The sequence below is a fragment of the Lagenorhynchus albirostris genome, chromosome 13 (genome assembly GCF_949774975.1).
Source record: "Lagenorhynchus albirostris chromosome 13, mLagAlb1.1, whole genome shotgun sequence".
Taxonomy (NCBI): domain Eukaryota; kingdom Metazoa; phylum Chordata; class Mammalia; order Artiodactyla; family Delphinidae; genus Lagenorhynchus; species Lagenorhynchus albirostris.
Genome location: NC_083107.1, coordinates 30,441,640 through 30,454,440, shown reverse-complemented (window position 1 = coordinate 30,454,440; position 12,801 = coordinate 30,441,640). Strand labels below are relative to the sequence as shown.

Here is a 12,801-nt window from a genome sequence, read left to right as displayed (position 1 = left end):
CACCAAGTGGTAACAAGGCCAACTCCCACCACCATGGTGTCAACTGAAGCCACGTGGGGAGCAGTAGCAAGGCACTCCTACTTCCCAGCCAGGGAAGGATCAGTGGAAGCCTAACGGGAAACTGGAATTTTCACCCCAATCCAGTAATAATGAGAAGGTGAACTTTCACCTTCTGGGGTAAAAACAGAGGCCCTATGGAAACCTGAACTTCTATCCCCACCTAGTAGTAACAAGAGGGCATTCCCCAAACCCATCAATCCCCTGCCAGAGCAGAAAACAGTTAAAACAGAAGGTTTACATAAGATCCAGAATCTATAACACAATATGAAAGTGTTGATGTAGTTCATCAGACCAAGAACTAGGAAGAACTCAAACTACATGGAAAAAACCCCAGCAATCGATAGATGCCAAAATGAAGATGACGAGAAAGACAGAATCATCCAGCTATGATTTTAAAGCAGTCGTGACAAAAAATGCTTAAACCAGCAATTACAGTGATGCTTGAAATAAATGAACAAATAGAAAGCCTCAGCAAAGAAACAGGAAGTGTCATCAAAAACCCAGAAAACCTAAAGAAGAACCAAATGGAAATTTTTGAACTGAAAATACAATAACGGAAGTAAAAAGTACAATGGATGGGCTCATCAGCAGAATGGAAGGGACAAAGGAAAGAACCAGTGAACTGAAAGACAAAACAATAGGAATTACCCAGTATGAACCAAAGACAGCAAACAGGTTAAAGGGAAAAAAAAAGGACAAAATTAATATGCATAAGTCCATACTGATATAAATAAATGATTGAATAAATAAATAAGTGAGGGAGAAGTGCAATCACGTTAGAGAAGGAAGTTAAAGGCAAACAGATCAGAAAGGAAAAAATAAAACTGCCTCTATTTGCAGATGACATGGTGGTTTATATAGAACATCCTAAAGAATTGAGAAAAAAATTCCCAGAACTAGTAAACAAGGTCAGCAAGGTTATAAGATACAAAATAAACACAGAAAAATCACATGATTTTCTACATCCCAGCAATAAAAGTATGGGCACCAAAATTAATTACCCAATACCATTTATAATCACTCAAAACAAAAACAAAAACCTAGATATAAATCTAAGAACATGTACAAGGCCATTATGCTGAAAACTACACAATGCTGATGAAAGAAATCAAAGATGTAAATAAATGCAGAGAGGTGCCATGTTCATTTATTGGAAGACTAAACAGAGAAAAGAGGCCATTTCTCCCCAAACTGATATAACAGTTCAATGAAATTCCTACCAAAATTATAGCAAGACATTCTGTAGATATAGATAAGTTTATTCTAAAATTTATATGAAAAGACAAAAGAACTAGAATAGTTAAAAAAACAATTTTGGGAGAAAAAGAAGTAGGAGGAATCAGCCTGATTTCAAGACATTATAAAGCTACAGTAATCAAGGCTGTGTGGTGTTGGCAGAGGGATAGACACATAGATTAATGGGACAGAACAGAGAATAGAGAAAGGTCTGGAGATCAACCGTCACAAATAGGCCCAACTGATTTTTGACAGAAATATTCAACGGAGGAAAGATAGCCTTTTCAACAAATGGACACCCACAAGAAACAAAATGTTCTTCAACCGAAGTCTCATGTCTTATATAAAGTTAACTCAAAATGGGTCACAGACTTAAATGCAAAATGTAAAACTTATAGAAAAAAAAATAAGAGAAAATCTTTGGAATGGAGAGCTAGGCAAAGAGTTTTTAGAAATGACACCAAAAACACAACTGACAAAAGGAAAAACTAATAAACTGGATATCATCAAAACCCAAAACAAAACAAAACAAAACAAAACCAACAAGAAGGTCTTAGAAATTAACCTGATATATAAAAAATTCAACAGGATGGTTGAATATAAAGCTGAGAAAATCTGCTGGAATGTAGAGGGAAAAGACAAAGACATGAAAAAAAAATGGAAGAAAACAAAAAATTAGAAAATCAGTTCAGGATAACTAACATCCAAATACTGATAATGAAGGAAGACAGAAAAGGAAATCATCAAATGAGACAAACTAAAATTCCCCCCACATAAGGATACGAGTTTCTAGATTAAATGAGACCACCAAACAACTAAAATAAATAAGAAATGCACACACCAAGGTATATATCATCAACAAATTTCATAACACTGTAAACAAAGAAGAATTTATAAACTTCTGGGGAGAAAAAATGGGTCGCAGCCAAAGGACCAGGTATTAGAATGACTTCGGACTTCCCAAAGCTCAACAATGAAAGCTAAAATACAGTACAGCAATGCTTTCATGTATCTAATGAACTGATTTCCAATCCAGAATTTTATATGCAAACTATCACATGTGTGAATGCAAAACGAAGACATTTCCAGACCTGCAAGTTCTCCAAAATTTACCTACCGCACATCAGGAAGCTCCTGGAGGACAAGTTCCACCAAAAGGAGAAAGCAGAGCAAAAAGAGGAGTCAACAAATCTAACGAGAAAGAGAAGCAACATGAATAGCTAGAAAATTCCACGATAAGAAGTAAATAAGGCCTAGAGAGCAACCAACCTATATTCCCTCAAGTCCAAAGACTGAGAGAGATTTCTTCAAGAAGATAAAACAGACAGAACACTAACTGTGTTCAAAAGTATTTTTAAAATGATTTAAACAACTTGGGGAGAGTTTGAAATTAAGTTGCACAAAAGTACACAGAAAACTAAGATTTAAAAAACCTAAAAGACAAGATGATTATTAATTCCAGTGAAAAGAGAATTATGTAAGAAAGGAATAGTAATCAGAGTCCACTTAGAAGATTTAGCAAAAATAACGTTTTCTTACATAATAATGTAAAAACTAATACTAATATAACTAACATACTGCCAAACATACTGCTATTGTGGCAGAATGAGAGATGAGAATAATGCAAGTATTTAGAGTGAAGGGCATGCAGGCGATGAAAGAGAGTTAACTTTTTACCTTCCATAGTATGTAACACCTAAAATGGAGGGGGGAAAAAAGAATTAGCAATATCAGCCTGCTATTTAGAAATATATCAAATGAATCCACTAAAAGTGGTGGCCTCTGGGACCTTGCAGTGGCATAGGAGCCCCCCTCAGGGAATTGCTTGATGTTTTTTTTGTAATAAGCTTAGTTCAACTATTTGGGTATTTAAGTTTTGAAAAAACAACTTAAAAAACAAAACTCTCGCAGCTAATACATGGCTGGGCCAGAACCTGAATCATGTAATTTAATTCCTAATCAGGTCCATTAATTTGTGAGCTCCAAAGGGGCCCGCATCCTCTTAGCTCCTTTACTCCAGCACCTGCCCAGCACAAAGAAAGCCCTCCAAAAATGTTTCTGAATGAGTGGGAGAAAGTTAAAGAGTGGGATTACTCTTCTAACACCAGAAAATGAATGAGAAACGCATTCCAGGCAGAGGAAAGAGCAGAAGCAAAGAGAGCAAATGGAGTGCGAGAGCTGAGCAAGGAAGAGGCAAGGTGGGAGGAGAAGGAGGAATAGCATCCCGAAAACACTGGGTGGAGGAAGGGAAATACAGTGAGCACAGCTGTTTGCAGCTGAGTGGCAGGGGAGAGGGAGGACGTTGGTGCCTTGCAGACAGTTCCACGTGGCCCTGGCTGTATGTATATAAGCCTTGGGGGTTTTTTGTCTGTTTTGCAATGATGACAGCAACACTTATTTCTACCAACAGTTCCTTCCCAAATAGTTGCAGCCTTCTGGAATCTACATAGTACCAGGCTCTCTAAAATCCTAAGTTGTACAACTTGTTACTCTAAGTAGCCACTGAAAGGGCAACCCCACCAGGGCAAGCAAAGCCTGGTGGAATCCCTACAATGCCACCCTCACCATTTTTTGGGCCTCTCTCTACTCTTAGCAGGAGCACTGGGAAAGAGGGGGCGGGGAGGGGGATGAATTGGGAGATTGGGATTGACATATATATATGCTAATATGTATAAAATAGATAACTCATAAGAACCTACTGTATAAATAAATAAAATTAAATTAAAAAAAACCCAAGAGTATTAAAATGTAGGGCACAAAGGTGAACCTCTAGGTGAACATCTGCATCTGCTATGACCATTATTCACACATTCATTTCATCCAAAGTTTAAGTATTTACTTTATGTCAGGTAGTGTACTGGAATACAAAGTTTCTGATTTTAAATAACTTACTTTCTAAAGGCAGCATCACTTATAAAGTAACAAGGTAAGCAATATAATTGGCATAAAGAAAAGTACTGTGGAAACACAAAGACTATCCAAATTTCTTAAATGTATAATGTCAAACAGAAGTGAAAGAAAGAGACAACTCCAACAAATTCCCATATACCCATCACCCTGCTTATACAGTAATCAACTCATCGCCAATCTTGTTTCTCTTCTAAATCCACTCGTTTAATTTCAAGAAATCATATTATTTCATCCACAAATATTTCATCATATATCTAACAGATAGGGTCTCTTTCTTTAAACACAATATGAACCTAAATCTTGAAAACTTATTAAGTTTTTAAGATGTGAGATATAATTAATATATAATAAAATGCACAGATCTTAAGGTGTCCAACTGAGTTCAGACAATGGTGTAGCCATAATCACTACCTAAAACAAGATACAGAACAATTTCCATGGCCTAGGAAGTTCCCACATACCCCTTTCTAGTGAATTTTCCACACCCAGATGACCACTTTCTGATCTCTATTACCACAGATCACTTTTGCTTGTTCTTAGACTTTTATAAATGGGATCACAGAGTATTGTGTGAGTAAGCAGTTTCTAGGCAAAAAAAAAAAAAAAAAAAAAAAAAAGGGAAAAGCATTCCGGGGGAAAGAACTACGTTTACGTAATATAAAGGTATGGAAGGATATGTTCACGGAATGCTGAAGGGCTTGAGAGGGTTGAAAACTAGGACTGGTAGCTGATAGATGATACGATGGAAAGAGGAGGTTTGTTGGGAAGCTAGGATCTCCATAGTTAATTCTGGGAACGAAGTTGTTAAGTAAATTTTTCCCAATGCCTCAAACTATTTCTCTGACCTGAAAATTGGTCGGTTCTCTCACTATGCTCCTTTCTCCTCAACTCTCTAGCTAAGAGTGACCAAGGCAGGAGCAGAGCCCTACACCCCATGGCTGTTCCCTCCCATTTTGTGCAAGGCCTCTCTGCCATCTCAGGGAAGGGAAGAAGCCCCCCACTGGCTTTCTCATGAGAGGCCACAGTCCCTCTCCCCATTTTAAACAAGCAGTCCCAAGTCTGAGGGGCAGCCTTACCATTATCTGTATTTCTCTCTTGCACACCTGGAGATCATGCTCATTGTTGACAAACATGCGTTTCAAGGCACATTTCATCCCATTGCTTGTCCTCACCAGAAACACGATAGCAAATCCACCTGTGAGAGAAACACACATACAAGCTCTTTTGAGTCATGTTTAAAAAGTCAATCAAATGACCATGGTGGCTGTAGTTTGCTGATGTCACTGTTAATGGTACTGATGTCATCATCAGCTAGGCCTAGGGCTGGCCTGGCATAGAAAGCATTCTTAAGATTCTGGGGACTCAAAGGTATCACATGTGGGATTGGGTAGCAAGTCAGAAAAATTGTTCCTCCAGCTTGCAAGGCAGAAATCGAGGCACATGTAGAGAACAAATGTATGGACACCAGCGGGGAAATGGGCGAGGGAGGTGGTGGTGGGATGAATTGGGAGATTGGGATTGACATATATACACTAATATGTATAAAGTAGATAACTAATAAGAACCTGCTGTATAAAAAATAAATAAATAAAATTCAAAAAAAAAGGATATGAGGTCATTTAAGTAAAGAAAGAAAAATTGTTCCTAAACGTCTATCTAAAAAAAACCAGGAAGAACAGTAATTATCTTCCAAAGAAACTACAGATAAACAGATGAATGAACGGATGAAAAAAAGAACCAACTACATTCCAACTGCTATCCTAGGCACTTTGAGCTCTTGTTTAATTCATACCACAATCCTGTGAGGCTGGGTGATATTTTTTCCCTTAAGACAACAATTACTAGCTGAAGAAAACAGAGGCTCAAAGAGATTAGATTCAACCAAGGACTTCTTTAAAAAAACGTAAGTCCAACACTTAAAGAGAGGCTCGGAAATTATTTCAATAATTGCTCTATGAATAGTTGGCAATTAATTTCAAGAATCTCCTTCTCTTCCTTTTTTCTCATCCTTCCTCACCCCACCCCCCAACTCAAATCAACAATACACTCTGAGGATTCCTCCTGCCCTCCCTACCTCATGGGCTGTTGAGAAGACACAGACATGGTTAGGAAAGTACTATTCTACACAGCAGACACCAGGCAAGTATGACGATTACTGGGCAGAGTTTTTAATGTCTGCAGTAACCCTTCTCTAAAAGACAGTGCATAATTCATTAAAAGAAGTTACTATAACTCCAAAAGAAATTCTTCAGTGCTCTGAATTGGTTATGCCTTAGCGTCCCACAAATTCTTAGAGCTCCTAACCTTGACCTCACTCCCCAAACACTGTATGAGGCATTCAGTGCCACTGTTAAGAGGGGTTTGGGTAGATAATGTGCAGCAAAGCTATCAAAGTTGAAGGCTTTGGGATAAGCAGCAGTTATATCAGACACTTAGTCCATCTGCCTGCTCACACACCTGCATAATTTAGCTTGAACTATCCTGCACACTGACCCTGGGTAGTGAAAAAAATTGCTAGGCTATTCTTTGCACGGAGGTGATGTCTAATTGGATGGAGCCGAACACAGAGACAAGTCAGCAGTACAGGAAGTTGAGCTGAGGTCATGGCATAGTACTGGGGCAAGCAGCCACGTGCAAAATTGATACAAGGTAATTAGCAGTGATTATAGAGACCTCAGACCTGAGATATAAGACTTGGGTCCCAATCATTCCACTCTAAATCCTCTGAGACCCAGCAGCCCTCCAGTACCTGTCTGTTGATGTTCAAGATATTTCCTGTTGTATCTTTAAAATAACTGTTCTTTTTCAAATTAACTTGAGTCAGATTCTGTACCATGCAACCAAAGAGAGCTTTAATCATAAAGCACTGTTGCACGTTTTCATAAAATACACACATAATTCTGTGTTAAAAAAATTGTTTAATGGGCTCAAATGTTCCAAAAGTGCATTTTGATAATGATTTATCAAAGACTGCATGCTTGTGTATTTCCTGTCCTTGTGCTCTTCAGTACTCAGATAAACAGTAAAGTTCACCATACAATCTTTCATTTCAGCTGTCATGTCTCTAAGTTTTGTACCTCAATAACATTTTCTTGTAATACTTTAAAGTCCACTCATACTGCTCAGCTGTCAATTTAACTCTACAATTTTGAGTATTTACTATAGAAGATTTTAAAAATTCTAGCGTGCATTGACAAGTAGAGGTCTAATTACACATGCAAAAAAAACCTCCTCAATTCTAAGATGCATATTTTTTACATTTTAATTTTTAGGATATCAGAATTTTCTTGTAATAAATATGTACATTTAATGCAGTAGTATTTGTCTTCCTTTCCCCCCTGCCAAAAGCCATTAAATTCATGATGTGTCTTAGCAATTAAAATTGGGGAAAATGAAAAAAAATAAAATAAAATTGGGGAAAATGATAGTATAAATTATAAAATTTCTATGTATAGTCATAATTGTTTTGTGAATAATACAAGAGGGTTTTCATTTTACAGATATTTTGAATTAAAAAAAAAATCACAGAACTACAGACTTTGCACCAGTAGTGTTTCGAGAGAGCCTTAGTCCAAGCAGTTTGCTTTATGGGGGGAGGAAACAAGTGAGGCTTAGGATCCCATGGCTAGTTATGGGCAGAACCTGGACCAGTTTCACCGTCCTGATTATCTAAAAAATGTTCTTTCCACTTCACTTATCTTAGTGAAAACTATGCAATACTCATTTAGAGAATAAGGACACACCTGACAGTCCTGCAGAACAAAAGCTGGGAATGACTAGTTCCTGCAGTTCTGTGATGCATGGCACCACTAAAGAATGAGGCAAGTCTTTAGAAGCAGGTTGGTGATGCGGCAACTTGAGATAACTGCCACCAGATGGGAGCAGTCAGCTTTCTTTGCCAGGTAGCAAGATGACCTTTCCAGACCAGACTGAAGAAACGGGTCAGAGGCCTACCACATGATCCAGTCAAGGACAACTGGTTGAGGAGAGCCAGCCCAGATCCTCAAAGCCTATGACCAACATAGATCTAAAGGCAACGCAATGAACCACTATGCTTCACATAGACAGAACCACGTTTTAGGCATCTATGCCTATAAAAGGGCTTATTTGCAGGTGAGAAGCATTTAAATCAGGGTTTCTTGATCATGAGATCAAAAATTGAAGCCTGAAAGGATTTGTCCCTTTAAAGATGTTAACCACTTACACCGTGTAGTTGACCAAACAGAGTGTAAATTTAAGGTAGAGGGCACAGAGCACAACTCAAGACACTTCTCCATCACAGGCCCACATCCACCAAACAGATCAGGGTAATAAGATTCTCAGCCGCAGCTAAAGAGGGTGCGGGGATTACAGAAGGCAGCTATAAGACTTCAAGAGAGGTGCTTACCTTAATGGCTTTTTTGTTTGTTTTTTCTTTTTATTTGCGGTACGCAGGCCTCTCACTGTTTTGGCCTCTCCCGTTGCGGAGCACAGGCTCCGGACGCGCAGGCTCAGCGGCCATGGCTCATGGGCCTAGCCACTCTGCAGCATGTGGGATCTTCCCGGACCGGGTCACGAACCCGTGTCCCCTGCATCGGCAGGCGGACTCTCAACCACTGCACCACCAGGGAAGCCCGAGGTGCTTACCTCAGGTTGAGGTGCATCCCTAGATCTTGATTAAATGGAAAAATCTAAAGCTGAGCTGGGGCGAGGTTGGACAGAGGTAAGAAAAGCTAACATTCAGCAGAGCCTGTGCCAGTCTGCCCACGGGAGCCTGTGCCAATCTCGCTGCCTACTGGCATTGTCTGAAACTAAGATAATCTCCATGATTACACTGAAATCCATTTGTGGGAAAATTCATGAATTTATTGAATCATAAAGGGAAAAAGGATCTGATCCATTATGTGAGGTAAGTGAAAGAGGCAGGATAATTTTGACACAGACACACTTTTACCTATTAACTTTAAATATAGAAATATTTTTTGGGCTTTCCTGGTGGCGCAGTGGTTAAGAATCCACCTGCCAATTCAGGGGACACGGGTTCAAGCCCTGCTCCGGGAAGATCTCACATGCTGCGGAGCAACTAAGCCCATGCGCCACAACTACTGAGCCTGCGCTCTAGAGCCCACACGCCACAACTACTGAAGCCCACACGCCTAGAGCCCGTGCTGCACAACAAGAGAAGTCACCGCAATGAGAAGCCCGTGCACCGCAATGAAGAGTAGCCCCTGCTTGCCACAACTAGAGAAAGCCCACGTGCAGCAATGAAGACCCAACGCAGCCAAAAATAAATAAATTAAAAAAAAAATTTTTTTACTTCCACAAAGAAACATGCTTTCTCCCACTTTCCCTAAAATACATAGCACTCTTGGTCTAACTTTCTCCCTCTAATTTTTGATGATGTGGATGGGTACTTACCACTCACTGTGAATTTAGAGATTTTGTCTGCTTGGTTCCCCTCTGTATCTTCGTGCCCTAGAGTAGTGCCTGACACATAACGAGGCCTCAAAAATGAACTAACTCTCCTCTTAATGTTACTACAGGAAAGGCTGCAGAGACTGGTGGAGACAGTGGCAAACCCAAGCACATGGCCCATGGAAAGGAACAGCTACCGTACAACTCAAGGTAATTACTGCCACATAGGGATACAGACCCCGTTTTATCATCAACACTTGGTATTACTGGTCTTCTTATTTTAGCCATTCTAGTGAGTGTGTAGTGATATTTAATTGTGTTTTTTTAATGTTCCCATATCTATTTTTTTTACATCTTTATTGGAGTATAATTGCTTTACAATGGTGTGCTAGTTTCTGCTTCATAACAAAGTGAATCAGTCACACACACACATGTTCCCATATCCCTTCCCCCTCGCGTCTCCCTCCCTCCCACCCTCCCTATCTCACCCCTCTAGGTGGTCACAAAGCACCGAGCTGATCTCCCCCTGCTATGCGGCTGCTTCCCACTAGCTATTTTACGTTTGGTAGTGTATATATGTCCATGCCACTCTCTCACTTTGTCACAGCTTACCCTTCCCCCTCCCCATATCCTCAAGTCCATTCTCTAGTAGGTCTGTGTCTTTATTCCTGTCTTACCCCTGGGTTCTGCATGACATTTTTTTTCTTAGATTCCATATATATGTATTAGCATACGGTATTTGTCTTTCTCTTTCTGACTTACTTCACTCTGTATGACAGACTCTAGGTCCATCCACCTCACTACAAATAACTCAATTTCGTTTCTTTTTATGGCTGAGTAATATTCCATTGTATATATGTGCCACATCTTCTTTATCCGTTCATCCGATGATGGACACTTAGGTTGTTTCCATCTCCTGGCTATTGTAAATAGAGCTGCAGTGAACATTTTGGTACATGACTCTTTTTGAATTATGGTTTTCTCAGGGTATATGCCCAGTACTGGGATTGCTGGGTCATATGGTAGTTCTACTTGTAGTTTTTTAAGGATCCTCCATACTGTTCTCCATAGTGGCTGTACCAATTCACATTCCCACCAGCAGTGCAAGAGTGTTCCCTTTTCTCCACATCCTCTCCAGCATCTATTGTTTATAGATTTTTTGATGATGGCCATTCTGACTGGTGTGAGATGATATCTCATTGTATTTTTTTTTTTTTTTTTTTTTTGCGGTACGTGGGCCTCTCACTGTTGTGGCCTCTCCCGTTGAGGAGCACAGGCTCTGGACACGCAGGCCCAGCGGCCATGGCTCACAGGCCCAGCCACTCTGCGGCATGTGGGATCTTCCCAGACCGGGGCACGAACCCATGTCCCCTGCATCGGCAGGCGGACTCTCAACCACTGCACCACCAGGGAAGCCCTCATTGTAGTTTTGACTTGCATTTCTCTAATGATTAATGATGTTGAGCATTCTTTCATGTGTTTGTTGTCAGACTGTATATCTCCTTTGGAGAAATGTCTATTTAGGTCTTCTGCCCATTTTCGGATTGGGTTGTTTTTTTGTTATTGAGCTGCTTGTAAATTTTGGAGATTAATCCTTTGTCAGTTGCTTCATTTGCAAATATTTTCTCCCATTCTGAGGGTTGTCTTTTGGTCTTGTTTATGGTTTCCTTTGCTGTGCAAAAGCTTTGAAGTTTCATTCGGTCCCATTTGTTTATTTTTGTTTTTATTTCCATTTCTCTAGGAGGTGGGTCAAAAAGGATCTTGCTGTGATTTATGTCATAGAGTGTTCTGCCTATGTTTTTCCTCTAAGAGTTTGATAGTTTCTGGCCTTACATTTAGGTCTTTAATCCATTTTGAGCTTATTTTTGTGTATGGTGTTAGGGAGTGTTCTAATCTCATACTTTTACATGTACCTGTCCAGTTTTCCCAGCACCACTTATTGAAGAGGCTGTCCTTTCTCTCACTGTACAGTCCTGCCTCCTTTATCAAAGATAAGGTGTCCATATGTGTGTGGGTTTATCTCTGGGCTTTCTATCCTGTTCCATTGATCTATCTTTCTGTTTTTGTGCCAGTACCATACTGTCTTGATTATTGTAGCTTTGTAGTATAGTCTGAAGTCAGGGAGCCTGATTCCTCCAGGTCCGTTTTTCATTCTCAAGATTGCTTTGGCTATTCGGGGTCTTTTGTGTTTCCATACAAATTGTGAAATTTTTGGTTCTAGGTCTGTGAAAAATGCCAGTGGTAGTTTTTAATTGTGGTTTTAATTTGCATTTCCCAATAGATCCTTCATCGTTTAAACTCTTAGGATTACCTGCTTTCCACTTTACTGATAAAAGCCTTTAGTAAGCATAGGATCATGGAGTCACCAATGAAATTACTGAGATAACTTGGACTTCTACCTCTCAAGCAAAGATGACAGAAATGCCTAGTTCTATCCTAGGAGAAAAAGGCAGGTAAGAATTTGTAATACACGGGGTGGGGGGGAGGGTGTTATATAATTTCTAAAATCTCAACTCTGACATCAGCAAGAGATCATGGTCATCAACATCATTATCTTGACTGAAATCTTTTAAACACAACCTCTTCAAGGAGCCTGGCCATAAATATTCAACACTGGCAATGGGGCTTTTGAAGTAAGTGTAGTACCTCTCCTGGCTTAATCTCAAATATGGAATCATGCTAGCTGGTACCAGGCCTTGGGGGCTGTTCTGAATGAATCAAGACACCAGTGACTCCACTTAGCAAGGACGAGTGAGGGATCGGGAGGGAAGGTGATAGGGAAGAGAAGGAAAACACCAAACTGATGATCTGAGCAGTGACATTCACGGAGATGGGAAACAGGGGGGCAGACAATGAGAATGATGAGACCAGGAGACAAAGCCCATCCTGGTGCTGAAACAGGGTTTCTGGATTTGCTGCCAAAGAGGTTTTGGTGGATATTTAAAAATCGGGCCTAGAGTCAGGGCACTAAAACCTGCTGCTTGCTTATTTCCTGCAGGTAAAAGGGACTTCATTTCCTATCATAAGCCCCATCTACACCTTTAGGAATAGCTTCCACTTTGTGAGATAAGAGCAGACAAACTAAAGTGAGGAAACAAAACGAAGTGAGGAAAACTTCACACTCTGCTCGTGTCCTCCACTTCTCCATCCTACAAATTCTGTATTTCTCTTTCAAAATAAGGTTTCCTCTGATGAATGCTG

The 12,801-nt window shown here is 39.9% G+C and overlaps 1 protein-coding gene across 1 annotated transcript in view; it reads right to left on the bottom strand.

Moving 5' to 3' along the window:
- The window catches only part of AAK1 (AP2 associated kinase 1), a 174,109-nt gene that overhangs the window by 95,447 nt on the left and 65,861 nt on the right, over positions 1-12,801 (bottom strand). The window contains exon 3 of the mRNA XM_060170090.1: positions 5,283-5,401. Within this exon, the coding sequence (XP_060026073.1) occupies positions 5,283-5,401 (119 nt within the window). The remainder of the gene's footprint in view (positions 1-5,282; positions 5,402-12,801) is intronic.